Source organism: Eptesicus fuscus, chromosome 24 (genome assembly GCF_027574615.1).
Source record: "Eptesicus fuscus isolate TK198812 chromosome 24, DD_ASM_mEF_20220401, whole genome shotgun sequence".
NCBI classification, from domain to species: Eukaryota; Metazoa; Chordata; class Mammalia; order Chiroptera; family Vespertilionidae; genus Eptesicus; species Eptesicus fuscus.
This window is the reverse complement of record NC_072496.1, coordinates 3,092,904-3,118,417: the sequence shown is the minus strand read 5'-3', so window position 1 is coordinate 3,118,417 and position 25,514 is coordinate 3,092,904. Positions and strand designations below refer to the sequence as shown.

Here is a 25,514-nt window from a genome sequence, read left to right as displayed (position 1 = left end):
ACTTTCCTCCATGTCTTGGGGCCCTCATGGGGAGGCGCGGGAGAAGATGCTCACAGAGCGGGTACCCTGAGATTTTTCTCTATAGACAGAGAATTTGGACATTGCCCTGGGGGGGGCGGGGAGGGCTGGGGGTGGCCTCTCTAAGGCTGTGACCACCCACGTCCGTGCTTCAAATATTATTTTCTAATCAAGACCAATATCCTCTTAGAACTCCCCAAAGTTCTTTTCCTTTAAAATGGACACTGAGAACCTGAGGTGGTTTGTTCCTCTAAGGCAGTGCTTTAGAAAACACAAGATTTATGTTCTCAATAAAATGGACGGCATCCTGGGGTCCGCGCCGGACTAGGTTTAAGCAACAGGGCCTGCTCCCCGAGCAAGCTGCTGAAACGGAAGAAAGCATAACCAAATTAGTTCCAGCTTTCTTTGGGGAATAGGAGATGATTTATAACTGAAATCTTTGCTGCATTAGCTCGGGTAGTGTTGTTACTAAAATGAGATCAGAGATCTATTCTGACTTCCCCCATCGATTCACCTTTAATCTCTCTCAGTGGCTCAGTGGTTGAGTATGGACCCATGAACCAAGAGATCCTGGCTGGATCCCCAGTCAGGGCACATGCCCGGGTTGTGGGCTCGATCCCCAGTAGTGGGGCGTGCAGGAGGCAGCCGATCCATGATTCTCTCGCATCATTGATGGTTCTCTCTCTCTCCCTCTCCCTTCCTCTCTCTAAAAAAGCCAATTTTTAAAAAATGCCTTTCCTCACGCCACCATCTTGCTTAAAGGTGTAATACTTTAAACAGTAAAATAAAATTGAAAAAAATAATAATAACAATTCCATGATTAACAGCATGCCCATACAAGCAAGTAGAAAAGATGAGCCGTCTCTCTGAGTTTGTTCCACGGCTACAGGAAACAAAATCGAGGGCTTCATAATGGACTCTAAGGGCGCCTACTGGCTTGTGACACTAGCTAAGATGCTTGGAGTATTGTCCACGTGCTTGCTGGGGGACGTGTGAAGGGATGGAGTCTAACTTTCCACGTGGCTTGAGGTGGGGAGGGTAGTTTGCAGAGTGTAGACGTGTGTGCAGATGCGTGGAGGAGGGAGGGGCCATGGGAACAATGCTCTGTGGCCCTGGTGGTAGGAGGTAGAAGGAGTTGGGAAAGGGGGGGCGGGGTAGGGATGGAGGTGGGGGGGTGGGGGTGGGGGTTGAACAGGCAGATGGAGAGCTGGAGGCTGCCTTCGAGACTGAGCTAGTTGCCCCTTATTTCTAAGCAGAATTCCGAGGCAGATCAAAGCTGAAACACTTCTTTTCAAAAACCCAGAGGCCTTTCATGTCTGTTCGCATGCAAGTCCAAGGTGGAGCCAGATCCATGAAATGTGCCATCGCAAACCCCACAGCCGGCGCTTCTGCTGCCATCTCCTTCTGAGCGTGGCCGGGGCGCTGCTGGCTTGTAATCACTCAGCGGCGTTTTCTATTCGGGAGCAGCCTGGAAGCTTCTCCTCGAGAGGAGAGAGCAGTCATTGTGTGTGGATTACCCTGGCAGCGCCCCGGCCCTGCCCCACCGAGTGGCCTAGATTCAAATGCCGAGCTAGCAGGAACCTGAAGGATCTTTTCACGTCTGCCATTTTACAGGCGATGGAAGCAGGGATCAGAAATACTCATGGCACAGCCTGGCTGCTGTGGCTCAGTGGTTGAGCACGTACCTAGGAACCAGGAGGTCACGGTTCGATTCTCCATCAGGGCTCATGCCCGGGTTGTGGGGCTTGATCCCCAGTAGGGGGCGTGCAGGAGGCAGCCGATGGATGATTCTCTCTCATCACTGATGTTTCTCTCTCTCTCCCTCTCCCATCCCGTCTCTGAAACCAATAAAAATGTATTTCTTTTAAAAAGAAATAGTAATGGCCTGGCTAAGATCAAAGCCTTTTAATGACAGAGACAAGGCCAGGACCCTGATTTCCTAGGCCAGTGGTCGGCAAACTCATTAGTCAACAGAGCCAAATATCAACAGGACAACAATTGAAATTTCTTTGGAGAGCCACATTTTTTAAACTTAAACTTCTTCTAACGCCACTTCTTCAAAACAGACTCGCCCAGGCCGTGGTATTTTGTGGAAGAGCCACACTCAAGGGACCAAAGAGCCGCATGTGGCTCGCGAGCTGCGGTTTGCCAACCACTGTCCTAGACCTTGGAATCTGTAAGTTGGGAAAGAATCCTCTGTGTGGATTTTTTTAAAAATATATCCTTTTATTGATTTCAGAGAGGAAGAGAGAGCACTTCCTGTGGTTTCAGTTACCTGTAACCAACTGAGGTCCAAAATGAGGAAATGGAAATTTTCAGGAAGAAACATTCGTAAGTTTTCAATTATGCGGCATTCTGAGCAAGATATTTCTGATGAGGTATTTTTCAAGCTGTGTCTATCTCCCACGATGCCCTGAGAAATTCTTTATTTTTTAGTTTTAAGACTGTCTTATCTTACCCTGAGGCCAACTGAAGAGCTCAAGATACAGTATGTGTTGAATACATCGCTGCGAGAATGTTTGTTAAATAGCATAGCTCTTCCTCACTAGCTGCCTTGGGTTTGGATTTGTTTATTCATAAAGGAGATAGGTGGATGGCGTTCCGCATTCAGGCCATCTTCCTTGCTCATTATCAAACCCTCAGCCACCCTCCCCCCCCCCGCTCTAAGATGCTGTGCAAAACCAAGTCAGTTCTACTTGAAGTGACCCATTTGTAATTCATTTGCCACTCAGAAACAGAAGTCACAATATTGTGTTCTATTTTTAAAAATATATATTTTATTGATTTTTTTACAGAGAGGAAGGGAGAGGAATAGAGAGTTAGAAACATCGATGAAAGAAAAACATCCATCAGCTGCCTCCTGCACACCCCCCACTGGGGATGTGCCCGCAACCAAGGTACATGCCCTTGACTGGAATCGAACCTGGGACCCTTGAGTCCGCAGGCCAACGCTCTATCCACTGAACCAAACCGGTTAGGGCATGTGTTCTATTTTTGATGTGTTATAACATAACTAGGGAAGCTGTATCTTTTAATTTTTTAATGTTTTTTAAAATATATGTTTTTATTGATTTCAGAGAGGAAGAGAGAGGGAGAGATAGAAATATCAATGAAGAGAGAGAATCATGGATCGGTTGCCTCCTGCACATCCCACACTGGGGATCGAGCCCAAAACCTGGCTTGTGTCCTGACTGGGAATCGAACCGTGACCTCCTGGTTCATAGGTTGATGTTCAACCACTGAGCCATGCTGGCCGGGCGGGAAACTCTCTTTTAATTCTTAGAGAACTATTGGAGCTACTACTATTTATCTTGTTTGAAAACTAGATCTTCTGTTTAGACTTTTCAACAGTTTGCAATGCTCAACTGATGCAAATGGCTGACGAATCAAGCACCGTTTCGTGTCTGTCTGTCTGCTTCCCAGGAAAGCTTAGGGGCGCCTGGGTCCTGTGAGTCTCCGATTTCACTGAAGGGACTGCACCAGGTAAGCTTTCGATGTTATTTATCCAGCCCTGTGCTTCAGCTGCGTAAATGCAGAGCAGGGCTTACCTTCAATGACTGCTCTTAGTCTTCCTGCAGGATAATCCTCCCGATCCCCATTCATCGTGCCGATGAAAAGAAAATTGAATTGCAAAGCCATAGCACCTAACCGGCATATCCCTGAGAGCCGAGATACTGCTATGCATCTGGGGATAGCATGATAAGAGGGCAGCTGAGCTTTGCTAGATTTGGAAATCTACTTTAAAATAAATGTGCGCTTAAAATGTGGGTAACAGCCCTGACCGGTGTGGCTCAGTGGATAGAGCGTCGGCTTTCGGACTGAAGGGTCCCAGGTTCGATTCTGGTCAAGGGCATGTACCTTGGTTGCGGGCACATCCCCAGTAGGGGGCGTGCAGGAGGCAGCTGATGGATGCTTCTCTCTCACCGATGTTTCTAACTCTCTATCCCTCCCCCTTCCTCTCTGTAAAAAATCAATAAAGTATATTTTCAAACTAAAATGTGGGTAATAATTCAACGTGAAGATTAAGCCAGATTCTTCCTAGTGTGTAGATTTCTTCCCATACCCTGCTCCCCGGCCCCCGCCACAGTAAGGTTCTGTGACTAAGACTGGTGCCACCAGAATGTTCTTGGGACAGAATGATAGTCCAATGACTCATCAGGCGCCAGAAAAGGAAAATATTCAAGAATTTTGACATCATTGGCATTTGAAGTATTGCAAGGCTGTGACTCTCTTCCTAACAATAAGGACAATAAAATAACTTTGTTCACTGATAAAAGCCACAAATCCAAACAAGTGTGACAGAATACAGAACAAATTGTAATTACTTAAAGGATGATCAGGGTTACTCAGAAAAACCTCAACATTCACCAACCATGTTTTTCTTGTTAAAAGACACAGTTTCTTCTGAGGTTCATACCCTCCATTAGCCCAATTATTCTCCACGAAATGTGCTTTTCGGTGGCTGAGACACACAACAGCGTTCGGATGAAAGACTTCTTTTATAAAACATATGAAGTGATAAACACACAAAATCAGATTCAACTATAAGACATACGTCAATTCACATAAAAGAGCATTTTCTTTTGGATTTTATACAATTATTTTATTCGCTTTTTAAATTCATTTTGCACCTTGCACATCCTGGGGTTTTATAAACGGTCCCAACTACTCTGCTGCAGTCAAGTTCAATGGCAGTTTCCGTCCACACTTACCCATTTTTGTTTAAAAAACAAGGAGGCTGTGTCGTGTTTATCTGATGTGGCAGATTTTATTATAAATGCACTCAGGTCACTTGGGGCCCAGCATGTCCTTGGGCTTCACCCACTCATCGAACTGCTCGGCCGTGAGGTAGCCAAGTTCAATGGCGGTGGCCTTCAAGGTGGACCCGTTTTTGTGTGCGGTCTTAGCGATCTTTGCTGCCTTGTCATACCCTGAGGAAAAGCAGAAAGGCGACAAAGAGAAAGAGGTGAGGGGCTTTCTAGAGCAAAAGGCAATCATCCCTTCTAGACATTGGCGCTGCTGTGCTCTTTAGTAACCTTTTTTCATCTTAAGAATATTTAACAGTGATTATCCTAATAGTTGTCATTTCTTATATAGAATAAAACCTTTACTTTTCTTACGTAATGCAGACGTAAACATACTCACTTTCTACAATATATTTGTTCCTAACTTGAAATCGCCCACTCCCTCAGATGTTTTACGAAGGGGAAAAACAAAAATGCAATATAGCAATAAGAATAAAAGTGTCCATCTGAGGAGCAGGATGTGTACCTTCACGCATGCTTAACCAGAAACAGTATCTCTGTAACGGCATCAGCGAGCTCAGTGCTGCAGCACCGCACGGCCAGGCGCGGGGGGCGGGGGGTCCAGCCAGGCGCCGCGGGGACCTGCCAGGCACTGCGGGTCGCACAGCGCACCGCAGGATGGCCATCTGATTGGGCCCAGAGCCACCTGGGCAGGCAGATGGGCCCTAACTCTCTAAGGGTGAAATGAAAGTCTGATGCGACGCCAAGATAGCAAACCAGCCCTGGGTGGTCAGGATTCTAGAAGGGTGTTTGCGAGCAGTGAGCGTACATGCCAGACGGCTGCATCCGAACCCGTTCTGACAGAAGCTCAAAGACCATGTGCCTCTCAGCGCAGCAGGGGAGGGTGGGGCAGGGGCTGACGCCTCATCATGTAACCAGCAGACCCCCTGAACCCACGTGGCCCGCAGGGGGCTGGATGGGGACCCCTGTGCTCAGCCTGCACCCCGAGTCTACAGCCTGCACCTACATAATGAAATAGTCACAATTCTAGAAAAGGCGTGCAGCACGAAAGCCATGGTTCTAGACAAAATAACGCAACGAATAACCCTGTTCCTTCTCCCTGGTAACTTCCCCTTGTTAACTGAACAGACAAAACCACGCGCAAGCAGGGGAGAAGGTAGAAAAGGGATTCGCTCCCTTTGCTGGTCGCCAGCGCCACCTGGTGGGGAGGCTCCTTCCCAGCGCCTAGAGCAGTGGTCGGCAAACTCATCAGTCCACAGAGCCAAATATCAACAGGACAACGATTGAAATTTCTTTGGAGAGCCACATTTTTTAAACTTAAACTTCTTCTAACGCCACTTCTTCAAAATTGACTCGCCCAGGCCGTGGTATTTTGTGGAAGAGCCACACTCCAGGGGCCAAAGAGCCACATGTGGCTCGCGAGCCGCGGTTTGCCGACCACTGGCCTAGAACACAGCGCACCGAATTCCAGGGAGACCGAAATCCGTTTCACTTCTACTTCTGAATTGACCCCATTTTCAAAGAAAATGAAGAATTGATCAGGTTTTTGAAAGACTATGACACCATAGGTCAGATAGAGTGTCTTACCACGCAATTTCAGATATTCTAGAAGATTTGACTTAAACAACGTCCGAAGGGAAACTGCTGTCTATAAGCATTTTAAATCGTTTTCGCTCTTTAATGCTGAACACAGAATGGCCTTCTGCTCCCTGAGCCCTTACCTATGTGAGGGTTCAGAGCCGTCACCAGCATCAGGGACTCGCTCATCAGCTTGGCGATCCTGTCCTTGTTGGCCTGGATGCCCACCACGCAGTTCTCCGTGAAAGACACGGCCGCGTCCCCCAGCAGCCTGGCCGAGTGCAGCACATTCTTAATCTACGAGAGGGAGAGACTCTGACTGAGTTCGTCCAACAACATAGTGTTATCTGCTGATTCATAAGAGAAGACAGAATTCAACACACAGACAGCACCCCTACAACTTTCAAGGCACCCCCCCCCCCAGGACAACGAACAGGAAAGAAATAAACATTTGAGGGCACAGAAATCTAAGAGGAATAAATAACAAATGCAAATAACCACAATACAAGCTAGCCTGTGGTATTATGAGACACGGGTATGAAATGGTAGGGCTCAGGGAAGGGGAAATGAAGTCCAGTTGCAGGACTGGAGTCCCACTGGGGGGGAGGCCGCACTGAGCCAGCGGTGGGAGAAGGCTCCTCCCTGCGGAGGGGAGCAGAGACGCAGAGGTCAGAGTTCAGCACGTGTGCGAGGAAATCAGGGAAGTCAAGGTGTTCAGCTCTTAACAATCACACGTGTTTTTATGGTTAACAAAACAAATATTCCAGAGTCACTTTCAAATAACCTTTCACACAACATATAGAAACAGTATAAAGTCAATTCGTTTGTTTTAGCATTTTCTTGCTTTTTGGTAACCTCCCAACATGTACTAGGGTACGTACCCACGTCCTAATTTCCTTTGTCTAAAACCCCAGGGTCTGCCGAAACCAGTTTGGCTCAGTGGATAGAGCGTCGGCCTGGGGACTGAAAGGTCCCAGGTTCGATTCCGGTCAAGGGCATGTGCATTGGGTTGCGGGCACATCCCCAGTAGGAAGTGTGCAGGAGGCAGCTGGTCGATGTTTCTCTCTCACCGATGTTTCTAACTCTCTATCCCTCTCCCTTCCTCTCTGTAAAAAATCAATAAAATATATTTAAAAAATAAATAAATAAATAAATAATAAAACCCCAGGGTCTGAAAACCATACTCTCAACAATGGACTCGAGTAGAAGTCACAGAACTTCACGATTCATTCACTTGGCGATAATGAGTCTGACAGAGCAAATGTTGGTTTTCTTGACTTATTTTCTACTAAAGACAAAAGGGATTTTGTTGAAAAGAAGAACAGAGCTGAGCAGACATTACTGCTAGGACCTGTACCTGCCAGACCCTGGGTCTACGTTTGCAAAGTGACCTGACAGCAGAGCTTCTGGGCCCGGGTTCTGCTCCGGGCCGTCTCCTTCCTGTTCCCCTAGAACAGTGGTTCTCAACCTTTCTAATGCCGCGACCCTTTAATACAGTTCCTCATGTTGAGGTGACCCCCAACCATAAAATTATTTTCTTTGCTACTTCATAACTGTCATTTTGCTACTGTTATGAATCGTCACGACCCACAGGTTGAGAACCGCTGCTGTAGAGCCTAAGACCATCGGAAAACACAGATATTTACATTACGATTCATAACAGTAGCAAAATGACAGTTATGAAGTAGCAACGAAAATAATGTTATGGTTGGGGGTCACCACCACATGAGGAACGGTATTAAAGGGTCGCGGCCTTAGGAAGGCTGAGAACCACTGCCTTAAGCTAAAAGCCACCTACCTGAACATCCAGGATCAACCCTCCAATGGTAATATATACCTGACTTCCAGCTGCTGATCAGATCAGCTACCCACTGTGAGGTCTATAAAAGCCTTCATGAAAGACCAAAACCAAGCAGTTAGCCCTCAGTCAAAACCAGTCGAAACCTAACGTAAAGCTCACGCACCATCATTGGCTTGAAAACGTTCAGTTCGAAGTGTCCGTTGCTGCCCCCCACGGTCACAGCGACGTGATTGCCCATGACCTGGGCGGCCACCATGGTCATCGCTTCGCACTGCGTCGGGTTCACCTTGCCTTCAAGAAAACCACCGGGGACTCCGATCAGACACACGCATGGCTTCAAGCACCGTGACGGTTAGGGTTACGTCAAATGTCCAAAACCAGAAGGCAATCGAGCTTCATTAAATAAAGTAAGACATACAATACTGCAAGGCCCCAACATCCTGCCGCTTTAAGGAACCCGACCAACCAAAGGAGGGAAGATGGGGAGTCACACCCCGAACCATTCGATGGCTGATGTGAACGAGTTAAATGTAGGTGACTCCAGTTCTCTCCATCTTCACGGCTGTCAGTCATTCTAGAATGTCTGCAGAGCCAGGCACTGAATACAGGATGGTAAGTGAGAGGTGTGCTCCCCGCCATCGCAGAACTTGGGGGCTAGGGAGAGCGCGCTGGCAATGACAATAGACGGAGCGGTGCAGGCTGCCGTGGGACACGGACACAGGAGGGACTCACCACGCTCAGGGGCTCCTCAGGGGACGGGGACACCCACCTGGAATTCTATTCATCCAGAACCCCCCTCCTCTGACAAGCTCGAATGTGAACCACACGCCCAGACCCCTCCGGCTGATACAGAGCAACCCCCTGGGAAGACTTCGCTGGAACTCTGCATTTCTCTTTTTGAGGCCTTGAATTTACAATCAGCTAACCTCAGGTCATTTTTCAACATGAAGTACTTCAAAACCACATCTCTTGCCATCCTACACTTGCAGAGAGTTAGAAGAATCTACAGTCAGGTCTTTCTTTTTCACTATCAAAAGTCACTGTCAGTTTTAGTCCAACCTACAGAGGCCTTTCCGGATCTGACCCTGTCACCGGACGTAGTGCCACCTCAGCTCCGTTACCTGCTACTGTGACCAGCACGTCCCCTCTACCTTCACCCTCAGGTCGGCAGTCAGCGTGCCCCCAAGCTGTTCCTCCAGTGCCAAGTGCACTCACTAGTCACTCCTGGATGTCCCTGTGCGCCAGCTACGGCCGTCTGCCGGGACTGCCCACGCTTCTCCACTGCTGTCAATGAGCATCATGCGCGTCTGTCGAAGGACCTGCTGTGCCGCTTCCCCAAAGCAAGAAATGCAAGGCGGCGTTTCCCACAATTCCTTCTTCTCCAGCCCGTGGGATCCCTCTCCTCGCCTGTGCTAAACTCCCTTGGCTTTGGTTTGTGGAGGGCAGAACCAGTGCCCATTCTCCAGCGTGGGGATCGACCTGCGTGCTCCTCACTGAAACTCCTTTCTCCCACATGATGGGGTGAGGCCCTGAAGTCCTGATCGCCGGTGGCCCCCAATGACCGCCCGAAACCAGGGTGCCGCCCACGTCCCCGTCCACCTTTGAGACGGGCCCTGAAGCCGGGAATGCGCGGGTTCTGCCGAGGACCGGCCCTGACGCTGAGCGGCGGGGCGGGTACCTGGCATGATGCTGCTGCCCGGCTCGTTCTCGGGCAGGATCAGCTCCCCCAGGCCGGAGCGAGGCCCGGAGCCCAGGAAGCGGATGTCGTTGGCGATCTTCATCAGGCTGCACGCCGTCGTGTTCATGGCGCCGCTGAGCTCCACCAGGGCATCGTGAGCAGCCAGAGCCTCGAACTTGTTGGGAGCGGTGACGAAAGGCAGGCCTGGAGGGAGGGGGGTGACAAGCCATGGGAGTCAGCGGGGGAAAAGGGAGTGATTTCCTACCGTCAGCAAGTTACACAGAGAACCCAGTGTATGGAAACCACAAACAACAGGGAACTTCACTTCCGAAAAATAAGCAAGTGTATCTTGAGACTCAAGTCCTGTCTACGTATCTTCAACAAGTCCTGAAGGAGTAGAATCGACGGTTCCAGCACATTTAAAGGATGAAACACAAGTAGGAGAAACATCACGAAAGAGAAAACTCCACCCACTGCAAACACGCCTGAGGCCTGACTTCCCAAGGAAAGGTGAAAAGGAGGCGAAGTCCCTCGGCTGCAGTCCACGCTCCGTTCCTAGCACAGTCGTCCTCCACCTCAGGCTGTTCTGTTCTCGTCTCCCACCCGGGGCCCGCGGATCCGCAGGGCCCACGAACCCCCGGAGAAATTAGGGAGCCAAAATGAATCAGACCATCTCAGTCTGTCCTGTGTGCAAAATTTTAAACATCTACGTATTATAATGCAGTTCTTCTTGGTTAAAAAACAATTTCTGCTACTAAGCCGTAATGAGCATCGTCCAATTATCTCTACCCTAATCCTCTGCTAACACCTGCATCTTTTTTTTTAAAATATATTTTTATTGATTTCAGAGAGGAACGGAGAGGGAGAGAAAGAGAAACATCGATGAGAGAGAATCATGGATTGGCTGCCTCCTGCACGCCCCCCACTGGTGATCGAGCCCAGAACCCGGCACGTGCCCTTGACTGGAATCAAACCTGGGGCCCTTCAGTCCACAGGCCGACACCCTATCCACTGAGCCACACCAGCCAGGGCAACACTTGCATCTTAATAAGAATTTTCTGGACATGGTAACGTGGCTCCAATACTAGTTACCATTATCGAGAGTATAGTACTCTACTAAGAGAAGACAGAATTCGAAAGGTCCTTAAGTTCAGAGAATTATCACAGCATACGCCACAGGAAAAATCAAGTCTGTCCATCTGTACAACGTACCGTATTTTCCGGCGTATAAGACGACTTTTTAACCCAGGAAAATCTTCTATACGCCCAGTCGTCTTATACGCCGGAAAATACGGTATTTATCATTCAAATGAGTTTCTCGACCAACAGTTGATTCCGCCTGCTTTGAAAACAAGTACTTAAAACACGTTTCGAGAGTAACAAAGCTGGCAGTGGGGGATTTTCACTGCGTGCTGGGGTGACGTCACCAAGATGGGCAGGCTGTCCATGGCTTTGCTCACTCACAAGAACAGAACAACCTGCTCAAGCACCAGACACCCGGGAGGATCCCAGGACGAGGGTGAGGCTGACGCGCCCCTGCATTAGGGGTGAGGGAAGTGGCTCCATGGCGACCGCACTGCCCGCCCGCAGCCAGAGCAGCACCATGCACAGACCTCCCGTGAGCCTCTGGGTCCTCCAGCAGGAGGACAACTAGCCCCCCGCGCCCCAGCACTGTAGGTGGCTTTGCTGGAGCCTCTGCTCCGACCTCCCACCATGGGACTGCAGGGGACGCGGCAGGGCTCAGCCACCGGAAACCCGACTGTGACGACGGAGGGGAAGGAGCTGGCGACAACCAGCACAGATCCTGGCCGACTGGGTTCCTACCTCCAGCGCCTGGTAACCCCACCCAGCGCTGTGCTCATCTGCGGAGCCGATGAAGGGGCGCATCTGACAGGGGACTAGGGGAGCGCAGATGTTCCCGAACGCCCCAGTCTGGTCTGCCCACGCCCAGGCAAGGAGCGACGTCACAGCCCCCCTACTCCGCCCCCCCACTGGGGAGAGCATCTTCCAGGCCATCGGACCAGAGAGGCCGGTGACAACTCCTGGAGGCAGTGCGGCCGGGGCACTCAAGCAGAGGTGGCCGAGATGGCGGGGCTGAGCTGGGCACCCCAGCGCAGAGCCAGAGGCCCTGTTTGGTGAAGAAACCTGGAGCGTGGACTGGTTTGAATGAAGACAACAGGGAAAGACGTCACTGGCCTTAGAACGCCCAGTGAATACACAGACCAGGATACGGAAGGGACTAAGAGTTCACATCCTCCTGACCTGTGAGCGCCGCCACCTTCGCGGCCACCTTCTCTGCAAAGCCGATTCTCGTGTTCAGACCGGTTCCCACGGCGGTGCCCCCGGCGGCCAGCTCGTAGATCCGTGGCATGGCAGCCTTCACCCTCGCCATCGCGTATTTCAGCTGCTGAACATAACCACTGAACTCCTGAAGAGGGAAGGAGGTTACGGTGAGCACACATCATTTCCTAGGGCCGTGGTCGGCAAACTGCGGCTCGGGAGCCACATGCGGCTCTTTGGCCCCTTGAGTGTGGCTCTTCCACAAAATACCACGGCCTGGGTGAGTCTATGTTGAAGAAGTGGTGTTAGAAGAAGTTTAAGTTTAAAAAAATGTGGCTCTCAAAAGAAATTTCAATTGTTGTCCTGTTGATATTTGGCTCTGTTGACAAATGAGTTTGCCGACCACTGTCCTAGTGACTTAAAAGTTACTCTAACTGCACGAAATAGAAGTGGGGGGAAAAGGGGGACACGTAATACTTTCAACAATAAAGATCTTTTTTAAAAAAGAAAATTAAAAAACACTGCTGACAGGCGAATGCAGAACAACCTGTCACTGAACTGCTACAGACCCGGCCTTGGACACCAGTGTCACCTGGTGAGCCATTGCTGGCCACGGGCCCCACCCCCCAACGTGAATCAAATCTAGGCGCACCCCTCTACCTGCCCAAGAGTGAGCGGGACCGCGTCCTGGGTGTGGGTGCGCCCGATCTTGATGATCTGGGCGAAGTCTTTGGACTTGGCCTCGAGCGCGTCGTGCAGCTTCTGCAGCCCCGGCAGCAGCACCTCGTGGACCTCCACGGCGGCGGCGATGTGCATGGCCGTGGGGAAGGTGTCGTTGGAGCTCTGCGGGAGAGGGCCAGAACACACGCCAGCTGTTAAAGCACAGAGCCAAACCGGAACGTCTCCGTTCAAGACCGCACTAAACGACTACGTGTTCAGTGCTCAATGCCAAGTCTAAGGCCGCTGAGGGTCAAAGGGGCAGCAGCCTGCTTCCCTGCATGGACTGTGCTACTTCCCACCTGCAATGACACATCATCCACCAGCACACCTTCCTGCCGAATACGGTCAGCCCGGGATAGAGACAGACAGCTCACACGTGAGGGGAGGATGGCGATGATACCTTACGGCCACACAGTGCGTGCATAAACATCTCAAAAACATTTCTTCATCAGTGAAACCTCAGGAGAATTCTGAGGTAGGCCACCACTTTCACAATAGGAAAGCCATCACCCTCGCCACTCTGGCTCAGTGGCTCAAGCATCGGCCCCAGGACGGAAGGGTCCTGGGTTCGATTCCATTCAAGGGCACGTACCTCGGTCGCAGGCTCAATCCCCGGCCCCCGTTGTGGTGCAAGTGGGAGGCAACCAATAGATATGTCTCTCTCACATCGATGTTTCTCTCTCTGTCTCTCCCTCTCTTCCACGCTCTCTAAAAATCAATGGGAAAATATCCTCGGGTGAGGATGAACCAAATAAAAAAAATGGGAAAGCCAAGCTGTCTACGAAATCATGAGACTTGCCAAAATATTTAGGGCTGCAGAAGTGGGACCCGACCCCCCGAGTTCCTTGGGAGAATGGGAGCTTACGGGGCTGGGACAGGGAAAACGCGTGATGATGAGGAGCATCTCTTAGTGCGAGAAAGTAAATAAGTGGGTTTTTAAAGGACAAATTGTCTACTACTTTGAAAAGTGACAAAAGACACGCGGCCATGAAGGGGAGGATATGACTCAGGGGATATGACGAATCCCCCAGACAAAAAGGACATCGGCCGAAAACTAGAGCAACCCAAACGCAGGCTGCAGAGAGCAGCGCTCACTCCCCGGAGTGGTAAATGTAGCGGGTTTACGCAGAATGCTTAAGATTCAGGGAAGCTGGCGAGAGGGTGCTCAGAAACTCTTTGAAGCGTCTTTGCAATGTTTATAAATTTAAAGCATTTCAAAATAAAGGGTTTAAAAATATAAACCAAACTAATAAAAACAGACATATATACTAAATTCAGCTTCCTAAATAACCTTTCCCCTAAAAGTGATTTTATGGAGTTTAGGACCTCAGACCCGAGATTCCTGAGAGACGTAAGAGCGTCTCAGAAGTCCTTCCATTAAGGAATATGAGCAGGTGCACCTCCCTGTCCAAAGCCAGCACCTGCTCGATCAGGCGCCTCTCAGGGACCCTCTCCCCCCTCCAACGCCGCGAAGCCGCGCCGACCTGGCTCTTGTTAACGTGGTCGTTGGGGTGCACGGGCTTCTTGCTGCCCAGCTCGCCTCCCAGCATCTCGATGGCCCGGTTGCTGATGACCTCGTTCACATTCATGTTCGTCTGGGTCCCCGAGCCCGTCTGCCACACCACGAGAGGGAAGTGGTCGTTCAGCTTCCCTTCGGCTACCTGCAGGACGGGAGGTTACGGGGGAACTGCTCAGTCCGAGCGGCGGCGTGCTCTCAGCCACGGTGATCAGCTCCCAGGAGGGTGGCAGCATGTGCGGTGCCACCGTAAAGAGGCTCCCTTGTTCCCGTGCGAGATGATTGCCGATGGGGACACACAGTCTGTGGCTGCCCAGCAGGCCTAAGCTTCCCCAGCAGCACTCGTTCCAACCACGGCCACTTTAAAACGTGAAAGAGGAGCCCTGGCCGGTGTGGCTCAGTGGACAGAGCATCGGCCTGGGGACTGAAGGGTCCCGGGTTGGACTCCAGTCAAGGGCACATGCCTGGGTTTCGGGCTTGATCCCCAGTTGGGGGCGTGCGGGAGGCAGCCGATCCATGATTCTCTCTCATCACTGATGCTTCTATCTCTCTCCCTCTCTGAAATCAATAAAAATATCTTTTAAAAAACAAAAATTAAATAACTAAAGTGAAAGATGAACTAGTGTGAACCAACTAAACTGAAGCAAAGCCTTCTTTCTTCGATTTCTCCAACTGCCTCCCCCACTAACAGGCCGACGGGGCCACCTGCTCAGGCTGCGAAGGGTTCAGGGTTCAGGTACACCCAGTGTCGGTGCGCAGCGGGATGTCCCACGGACGGACAGTGGGGTCAGCACGACGACCTGGTGACCTGAGTGAGTACACTTATAGCTACGTGAGCGCACAGGCGTCCAATGAGCAGCAGCTGCCAGGCGCAGAGACACGGTCCCGATCTGTCCCCACGTTTGTCATAGTTTTATACCCTCAGTTAATGTGCTAGTTTGGGGACTGCATGCTTTCTGAGAGAGTGGGTGCTGAACCTCATCTTCGGGAAGGATTTTAGCGTGAGGGGGGCGGGCAGGAGCGAGGTGGGGGAGTCACAGGGGAGAAAGGGGACATCTGTAATACATTCAACAATAAAGATAAATTTTTAAAAAATCAGCACGCACTTTAGAAATCTATTTTACCTTAGACAATGGGTTCACTTTAGAACTTTTTTCCGAGTTATATAAAAATAATAGGCGACCAGGATGGAAAATGTTGAGAACTAAGAAAAGTATGTTAGCCATCAGAGTTCCAGCCCTCAGAAATAATGACTTAGCACTGACTGGCACCTCCTTCCAGTTTCCACTCCAAGCCATGGGAGTATATATGTGTGTATACGAAAAAGCATGTTTTCTGTTCATTTTTTCTAAACAAAATTAGGATCATAAAATACATATACATAGCAACTGGTCTGACACTTAGCATATCAAGCTTTGATTATATAGGATATGAAAAAAACAAATGGTGCTCAATCATATCACCATTGCTTCTTATAGGGTAGGGTTGTTCTATGATATTCTTTAAATTTTTTTTATAGCATCACCATATAACTAATTAAAGCAGCTGTTATGGTTGGATGCTTTCCAATTTGTTATTATAAGTGGTACTGCAATGAACAACATTGTGTATAGTTTTGAAACTGTTATCTCTGCTTCCTTTGGATTATATTAGAGGGTGAGTGAAATTACTCTCTCCATACAGATTATCAAATAACAAGTTTTTAAATGAATTGTGTATATATAAAATAAGAAATAAAATATATAAATTTAAACAGTGTCTCTTCAAAGTTTTCTTTAAACTATATAAATTAAAGGAAAAGTCAAGGGAATCAAGAATAAAGGGATACGATCACGCCCAGATTTCGCCAGTTAACATCCTCACCAAGCGATCATGTTGCCACCCTGCCCCGAGATGCATTAACTCAAACGTTCACAGCGCCCCATCCTCCCGCCGGAGCTCATCGCCCAGCGGGTGCCACGGCTCGGTGCCACTGGGTAAACACACATCTCCTCCTACCTCGTCTGCCGCCTTCATTATTGCATTAGCAATCTTTGGATCCAGACCATAATCCTGGTTTACTTCAGCAGCTGCTCGCTTCAAGATGCCAAAAGCTTTAATAACTGGGATCTGAAATAAATCAGAAAAATATCTCAAATTTGCGACTTTAGTTTAGTGTGAAAATTTAAGATTATTATTTTATGCAGGTGCAAGAGTTGTACATAAAAACGCACAATATCACACACATACAATGCACCATTCATCCTATTTTTTATAATACATTATAATATATAAGTGCTTTATTTCATACTAGAGGCCCGGTGCATGGATTTGTGCACCGTTGGGGTCCCTTGGCCTGGCCTGCAGGGATCGGGCTGAAACAGCTCTCTGACACCCCCCAAGGGGTCCCGGATTGCGAGAGGGCACAGGCCAGGCCGAGGGACCCCACTGGTGCATGATCAGGGCCAGGGAGGGACTGCGGGAGGGCTCCAGGGCATGTCCAGCTCATCTTGCCCAGTCCCGATCAGCTGGACCCCAGCAGCAAGCTAACCTACCAGTCAGATCGTCTGCCCCCCTGGTGGTCAATGCGCATCATAGCAACTGGTCGAACAGTCGGACACTTAGCATATCAAGCTTTTATTATATAGGATATGAAAAAAACAAATGGTGCTCAATCATATCACCAGCAATCTCCATGATTTTCCCTCACTGGATCCCAATCTACCTTATAATTTTTCCTTTCCTTCTCTTAAAAGAAAAGAGGGGCAAATAAAATAAAGATAGCAAAATGGTACTGGGAAAACTGGACAGCAACATGCAAAAGGTTACACCATACACAAAAATGAACTCAAAATGGATTCAGATCTGAGTGTAAAACCTGAAACCATCGAAGTTCTCAGTGAAAACATAGGCAGTAAACGCCTTGATATCAGTCTTGGAGGTGATTTTTTTGGATCTGCCTCCAAAAGCAAAGGCAACAAAAGCAAAAAATAAACAAGTGGAAATACACCAAACTAAAAAGCTTCCTCACGGGAGAAGTAAACCATCGACAAAATAAAAAGAGAAACCACTGAATGGAAAGAAATACTTGCAAATCACCTATCTAATAAGGGGTTAATATCTAAAATATACAAAGAAGTCCTACAACTCACAATCCTCAGGGAAATGAGTGGAAAAACAACAACAACAAAAAAGTAAGGAATAAGGCACATTAAACCTAGGCCAAGGACAATAAACCCAGGGGCAAACAGAAAAGGAAGCAGAAACAGAATATATTATTATGAATTTTCAGAAACGAAAGTAAAACATGAGAAGTGTTTTAGCCAAATGGAACGGACACAAACGGCACATAGGATTAGAGACTTACAAGCTGTAAAGATGAAAACAAATGGGAGCTGAAATTTCCACAGGAGTTTGGTGGGTTAACCCATGGCCAAAGTCACACGTGAATGCCAATGAACTCTGGCCACCTGCCTGGGGTGACTGCCCCGTGTGTGTGGACTCACACAGGGAGGAAAGGTCACCGCAGGGCGGGCTGCTGCCTGCTATTAAAGTAAAATGGTGACATGCGTCACTGCGGAGGAGAGAAGGCTCTCATTATTCTTCATGCACTCCCATTAGAAGGTCACCATCACTTTAAATTGTCTTCCTTCGGACCTCGGGTGCAAAGGGTCAGGTGTAATCATGCTGCTCAGCTCAAGCACACACAGTCTGCTTCATAGTTAATGAAGTTCAGGAAATTGATCCAGATGAAGGTGAAGGTGGAAAAACGGACACCCCAGCACCCGTCGTTCTCAGCCGAGATATCCAAACCCCATCCTGTCCGTGCAGCAGCAACAGCTGAAATCAAGTCCTGCACCCCCAACCCCCACACCTCGCTGGCTAAAGCCAGCAAATCAAAACACGAGCCCTGCTTACTCCTATCAACACGCGTTAGGACCGACCTCCTCAGTCCCAGGAGCTGAACTGTAAGGCTGACCTCTTTCATCCCCAAGAGTTGGCTATCTGAGAATGTTTTAGGATCAGTGCCTCCCCCGTGTCACCCACACATGTCATCTGAGCCTGGGTCTGTCTCCCTCACCAAGCTGGCTGCAGGTGGCAATAGCAAAGATTTTTCTTCCAGAAGATTCAGCTGCCTACTGTCAAGTTGTAGGAACCTGTCAAGATCCGGTCTCGAAGGCTTAGGACTGAGCTAACACATGGAAGCTGAAAGTACTGTGAAATAAAAGTATATTTAAAGATAACTGTTAAACATTATCTCATCGGGTGAACCCTGGTTACTGCTAATAGTGAGTAGAGTCTAGTAACTATTGGTCTAGAGTCTAGACCATCCTGCATTCCTTAAGTGACTATTGCGCATACTCCAGTTGGGCTCAGTCGGATATGTAACATATGTAATCAATTCTTCCCACACTCTAACATGTCTGACGTCGAGGTGCACCTCACAATCGATGTCACAACTTTAACGGAGAGCCCTTTTCTTTCCTAGTGGTCCGTATCGGCGCATCTTCTAACTGATGTCATCTTAGCTTTAATGAAACACGACAGAAAGTGTTCTAATCGTTAAATCGTTCATGCGGCCCTGAACAAATACATATATATTATCCATTAGATGTCAGACACGGCAACAAATATTTTTAGGTATTTGTGTAGACTTTTCTGGAAACTGATACCAAGAGACATAGAAAATATAATATTATAGAAAACTCAGTCCCCTTTAAGTCAGTTTTGTAAAACTCAGTGTTAATTAGTAAAATAAATAAATAAAACTTAAGTACTGAAATTAAAAATGCTTAAAAACTATAAAATCCTAGTAAAAATCCGAATAATCTCAGTGGAAATGAAAAGACAAATCACTTCAGTTCTATCAAATAAAAATCCAACAATAGTATTTAAAAAGTTCTTTGAGCCAAAACCGGTTTGGCTCAGTGGATAGAGCGTCAGCCTGCGGACTGAAAGGTCCCAGGTTCGATTCCGGTCAAGGGCATGTACCTTGGTTGCGGGCACATCCCCAGTAGGGGGTGTGCTGGAGGCAGCTGATCGATATTTCTAACTCTCTATCTCTCTCCCTTCCTCTCTGTAAAAATTCAATAAATATATTTTAAAAAAAAAAAAGTTCTTTGACATTTTAACGGAAGAAACATTGTTTTGCTCAAAGGTCTCTAATAATTGCATTTGAACTCTGCAAAATTTTATTCACGACATAACGTGACTCGTTTGAACAAAGCCTAGTTCATCCGAAATAAGCCAATATTTCCAAGAGTCCACTTACTGGCATGCGCTCCGTCACGCCTCCGATCTTGAAGTTCATTGTCGACCGCACCGTCTGGGCGCCATAATACTTGTCGTTGGGGACCTTGAGTTCACCAAACGTATCGTATTCTACCCGGAAGGAATCCTGGCTAGCCTAGAGACAGAGAGAAGACACTGTCACGGCTTGAACATAAATCGAGTCTCAAAAGCAACAGCATCACATCAGCTGGAAGGGAAAAGAAGCCTCGTCAGTACCACAGAGACTAAACATAGAGTAGATTCTCACTCTGCTCCCCTCCCCAGCTCTTTCCTTGAGAAACGGTTGTCACGCAAATTTATTATTATAGACTAGAGGCCCGGTGCACGAAATTCGTGCAAGGGGCCCGGCCCTCACAGTCCTGGATGCCTCGAGGCCCTGCCCACTGGTCAGTCGGGGAAGGTCAGTCCACCGTGGGGTCTAATGAGCATATTAGCTCTTCATTATGTAGGATGTTAAAGATATTACAGAATTCACACCCTACACAGATGATAAATGCAAAGAAAGCTTTCGGGGTAAAAACCATCTCTCCCAATTCAGAAGCATGCCTAGTATTGGTCAAGCTTTGGCCAATTCCATGTTCTTAAGGGGAATGCTTGTTTTTTAATATATATATATATATATATATATTTTTTTTTTTTATTGATTTTTTACAGAGAGGAAGGGAGAGGGAGAAAGAGTTAGAAACATCCATCAGCTGCCTCCTGCACACCCACCACCTGGGGATGTGCCCGCAACCAAGGTACATGCCCTTGACCGGAATCGAACCCGGGACCCCTCAGTCTGCAGGCTGACGCTCTATCCACTGAGCCACACCGGTCAGGGCTGGGGGGGGAATGCTTATTTTTACTAGAAACTTTAGAAAACGGTCTAAGACGGGCACCTTAACCCTGGCCTCAGTTCCTAACCTTTGAGAAGGAAGAAACCCTTTGGGAATATAAAGCTAGGGCAGCCAGCTTTGGCACTCAGTGTGACACCCCCCGCCCCCCACCACGCACACGCAGGCACTTAAAAAACTATTAGACCACGAGTTCCGGGGACACAACACCCCCCCCCCACCCCCGATTTTGTCCTTTAGGGTCCAGAAAATATCTTGGCCTTGGGAATCCCCCACAAAGGAGCATTTACAATATTTAAGGAGCTCTCGCTCCCTGCCAAGCACGGTCACAGGTGCGATCTTGCTGAGCAGCTGCAAGCATTTCCCTTTTACGCGCAGAAACGGAGGCACCGAGGCAACCCGCCCCAAGTGCGCCCCAACTTTGCGCCCCAACCTTGGGGAGCAGAGCGTGGTTTGCAATCGCAGCTCTGGCTGCACACAGGACAGCCCCGTGCACCGTGCACCTTGCACCCTGCAGAATGGCAGCTCTCCCTAAACCAGCCTTGACTACCCAGCCTTCCCCTAAGGCGACACACGTGTCCCGGCGTATGTCCTGCAGGTGGAAGCCCGCAGGACGGAAGTTGTGTGCACATCAGCGTCCCACCGCTTGAACCCGGGGCCCTGCCGTTCCCAGAGCGATCTCGCCGAATAAAAAGCACGGATTCAGCTACACTGAGGTCCTCTCCAAGTCTCCTCTGACGGGCTTCCGGGTTCCCCAAAAACGCAGTGGGGTGAACCCTCCGCAGCCGAACGGACTCAACAGGCCATTTCGGATCTGCACTCGGCCAGGGTCCGGCCGGCCAGGCCCTCGGGACGGGCAGGGACGGGGGCTGCCCGGTCCCCACACTCCTTCCACCCGGCTCCGTCCCGAGGGCGGCATCCCACTGGGAAGGGGGGGCGCCCTCCGCACCCGCAGGAAGCGGCCGACGCGGGACACCCCAAAACGCAGAGAGAAGCCCAGCCCGCCCGTGGGGCGTCCAGGGGGGCCAGGAGCTGCCCCCCTGCCCCAGCGCTCACCGGGGTGGAGGCTCTCTGCTCGCCCTGGAGGAGGCGCCCGGGGCAGAGGAGACCGTCCCCCCTTCTCCGATCTCCTCGCCGCGCGCGGGCACGCAGCCCAGGGCCGACCTCCGCGGGGACCCCCCCGGGGAACCCTCCCCACCCGCCCGCGGGCGCCCGGGCGCGGCCCGAGGGCTGAAGGTCACGGCGGGGAGGCCGGGGCGAGGGAGCCCGCGCTCACCATTCGAGCGGCGACCGGGGGCCGGAACGGGACGGGGGCGGCGCCGCCGAGGCCGGGAGCCGAGGTGCAGGCCGCCGGGGGGACCCGCACGAGGCGACGCGAGCGCGCGAGGAGCCGGAGTGCGCGGTACATGGTGCCTGGGAGCCCGGGTAGAGCTGCTGAGCGGCCGTGGCCACGCCCCCGCGCCGGCTGTCACTCCACGTCCGGCCCACCGGACTCCGCCCTGAGCCAATCGGCAGCCGGAAACTGACCGCGTGGGGGCGGGGCTGGCCCTGAATGGCCAGTGAAGAGAAAGGGGGCGGGCTTAACTTCCTCGTCGGGCCAATAGGGGAAGCCCTCGGATTCATGGGAAACCAGTTCGAAGGGGATCCTGGGAAAGCGAGTTCAGGTTATTCCTTGCTTGCTTTGTGCAGCTGCTGCAAGCGAGAGCATTAGCTAATGAGTAATCAGTTAGTGCTTGGTTGGCGGAATATCCGGGAAAGAAATGTTTATTGATTCATTGTTTTTAAATAAAATATATTTTATTGATTTTTTTACAGAGAGGAAGGGAGAGGGATAGAGAGTTGGAAACATCGAAGAGAGAGAAGCATTGATCAGCTGCCTCCTGCACACCCTCCTACTGGGGATGTGCCTGCAACCAAGGTCCATGCCCTTGACCTGAATCGAACCCGGGACCCTTCAGTCCCCAGGCCGACGCTCTATCCACTGAGCCAAACCAGCCAGGGCTTGATTCATTTTTTATCATGTAATTGCTCATTACATGTTCTTTGTATTGGAGGGTGTTTGTTTTTTTTTTTCATTACTTCCAGATTATATCTTCCATGTAGAAATGTTGGAAAGCTTTCTGCCTGCCCTGGCTGGTGTGGCTCAGTGGATACAGTGTGGACTCACAGACTGAAGGGTCCCGGGTTCGATTTGGGTCAAGGGCATGTACTTCTGGTGCAGGCTCTATCCCCAGCCCTGGTTCAGGACGCGTGGGGGAGACAACCAATCCATGTGTCTCACTCACATTGATGTTTCTCTCTCTCTCTCTCTCCCCCTCCCTTCCCTTCTACTCTCTCTAAAAATCAATCGAAAAATATCCTCGGGTGAGGATTTCAATAAAAGCTTTCTGCCTTTGTCCCCCATTTGGTCGTTCTCCAAGAGAAGGTTGTCTGTTTTGTGACGTGTTAATTAAATAGTTCGTTAATTAAATAGGCTCTAAATTGTCTTCATTAATCATTTTTAATAATCATTGCTTAGTAGGGAAAATGGAATGGCAATGCTTTTCAATCAATGGTTGCCACTAGATGTCTTCATTTGCAGATGCAACCTTTTACCTCTGTGAAATAACGTTTGTATTTTGCGTAGAGGCGTGTGGGGCTTTTCTACCTTGAACTTTGTCTGATGACAGTATTGACGTTTTTCTTCTTGTTGATTTTTGGGTGGTTTGTTCATGTGTCTCTTTTACTTTGCTTTCTGATCAAGTTGTGGGACTTGATGTCCTGCCATGAGGGCCAGAGGAAAAAGGCAATGGTTTTCTCTTTCCTCTCTCTCTTCTAAATCTCATTTCAGAGAGGTAGGGAGAGGGAGAGAGAAATAGAAACATCAGTGATGAGAGAGAATCATTGATCTGCTGCCTCCTGCACACCTCTTACTGGGGATTGAGCCCACAACCTGGGGATGTGCCTTTGACTGGAATCAAACCTGGGACCTTTCAGTCCACAGGCCGATGCTCTATCCACTGAGCAAAACCAGCTAGAGCCATTCACAGTTTTCAATACCATTTCTATGTTGATGACTTCAAACTTATTTTTCTAGCCCTGACTTCTCCTCTATGTTCCAAATTCATATATCCAACTATATATTGAATATTTATATTTTAATTATCTAACTCAATACTCGTATCTCAAACTTAATATATCCCAAAGGATAAATCTCAATTACCACCTCCACACCATTATTTCACATGCAGTATGTGGTACCACCAGTTACTTAAGCTAGAAACCCGGCGCGGGGGGGTGGGGGTCTTTGATTCCTGAATTCTGCCCCTACTCCCCAACACCTGCACACACTATGCCCAGTTCTCCAACAAAGCCTGGCTATTCTACCTCAAAATTATATCAGGTGTCCATCTAGTTTTCTCCCCTTCACGTCCGCTAATATTTATTTGCTCTTCAAATAAGTAAGTAAATAAACCAGGTTTCATAACAACAGTAAATTTCATATAATGGTAAACACAATAAAAAGAAATAAACAGGAACCAATTTAGAGAATGATGGGATAGCATCTTTTTTTTTATAGCCTTTTATCAGAGTGGTTTTTTAAAAATATTTTTTTATTGATTTCAGAAAGGAAAGGAGCGGGAGAGAGAGATAGAAACATCAGTGATGAAAGAAAACCACTGATTGGCTGCCTGCTGCACGCCCCCTACTGAGGATCGAGCCTGCAACCCCAGCATGTGCCCTGACCTGGGAATCGAACCGTGAACTCCTGGTTCATAGGTTCATTCGCAACCACTGAGCCACGCCAGCTGGGCAGATAGCACTTTTTGGATAGAGTGATCAGACTGCGGATGTTGTATTTGAGGCCTGAACACTGAGAGCAGAGAGAGGAGGCTCTGCAGGCAGAGAGCTGCCGGCGGGAAGGGCCTGGTGAGATGAACAGACATTGATTGAGCAAGTGAGCTCATGGAGCACAGTGAGACCACACGCTGTCCATGTCAGCGGCATGAGAATGACGAACACTACCGAGCAGATACTGCGCTCATTCACCTCCGCCACCAACGCTGACGTTTACATTTATAAATACAGGTGGAGAGAAGTGGGAGTACGCAGTGTCTCCTGGAAAGCAAAGCGCACTCTAAAGTATGCTCCTGTTGACTTTTAAAATACTCACCTGGCCCTCACCGGTTTGGCTCCGTGGATAGAGCGTCGGCCTGCAGACTAAGGGGTCCCGGGTTCGATTCCGGTCAAGGGCATGTACCTTGGTTGCGGGCACATCCCAGTAGGGAGTGTGCAGGAGGCAGCTGATCCATGTTTCTCTCTCATCGATGTTTCTAACTCTCTATCCCTCTCCCTTCCTCTCTGTAAAAAATCAATAAAATATATTTTTAAAAAATACTCACCTGAACACTGTTTAAAGGGCCACTTTTAAAAATAAGGGTACAAGACAGTTGACATCAAATGGTTGAAAATGATATAATATGTCAATGCTAGCTTAATACAGAAAGGTAATATTGATATCAGACAATTAAACTTCAAGGCAAAAACCATTCCTGGAGACCTAGCCGGTGTGGCTCAGTGGTTGAGCATTGACCCATGAACCAGGAGGTCACAGTTTAATTCCCCATCAGGGCATACACCTGGGGTGTGGGTTCGATCCCCAGTAGGGGGCATGCAGGAGGCAGCCGACCAGCGATTCTCTCTCATCATTGATGTTTCTCTCTCTGTCTCCCTCTCCCTTCCTCTCTGAAATCAATACAAATATATTTTGGCAGGCGGAATTGCTCAAACAACCAAGGGTTATTTTACAGCCAAAGTAATTTGGCCATGGAATTGGCACTGGTATAGGCAAGTGTAGAATAGATGAAATAAAACAGAAACTAGAATCAGACCCATAAATATATAAACATTGGACCTATGTCAAAGGCAGTCGTGGGAAAAGGAAAGTCTTTTTATTCAGAAGTTTGGGGAAAATTGGGTATTCACTTGGAAAATAAAATAAATTTTGGGCTATGTCACAGCATGCATAAAAATTAACTCCTTGTTGACTATAGACCTAAAAATTAAAAGT

The 25,514-nt window shown here is 49.0% G+C and overlaps 1 protein-coding gene across 2 annotated transcripts; it reads right to left on the bottom strand.

The window, feature by feature from the left end:
- Positions 1-4,761: 4,761 nt before the first annotated feature.
- On the bottom strand, positions 4,762-21,910 carry FH (fumarate hydratase). Of its 2 annotated transcripts, XM_054713090.1 has the most exons (10): positions 21,741-21,910; positions 19,609-19,743; positions 16,356-16,466; positions 14,326-14,502; positions 12,782-12,964; positions 12,104-12,269; positions 9,842-10,045; positions 8,327-8,454; positions 6,506-6,659; positions 4,762-4,949 (listed from the first exon to the last, which is right to left on the bottom strand). In XM_054713090.1, the coding sequence occupies exons 1-10, from the start codon at positions 21,870-21,872 to the stop codon at positions 4,807-4,809; spliced, it is 1,533 nt and encodes a 510-aa protein (XP_054569065.1). In that variant the 5' UTR covers positions 21,873-21,910; the 3' UTR covers positions 4,762-4,806. The 2 variants fall into 2 exon arrangements, with proteins under 2 accessions (XP_054569065.1, XP_054569066.1); XM_054713091.1 differs by lacking the exons at positions 6,506-6,659; positions 8,327-8,454.
- Between the last annotated feature and the right edge of the window lie 3,604 nt (positions 21,911-25,514).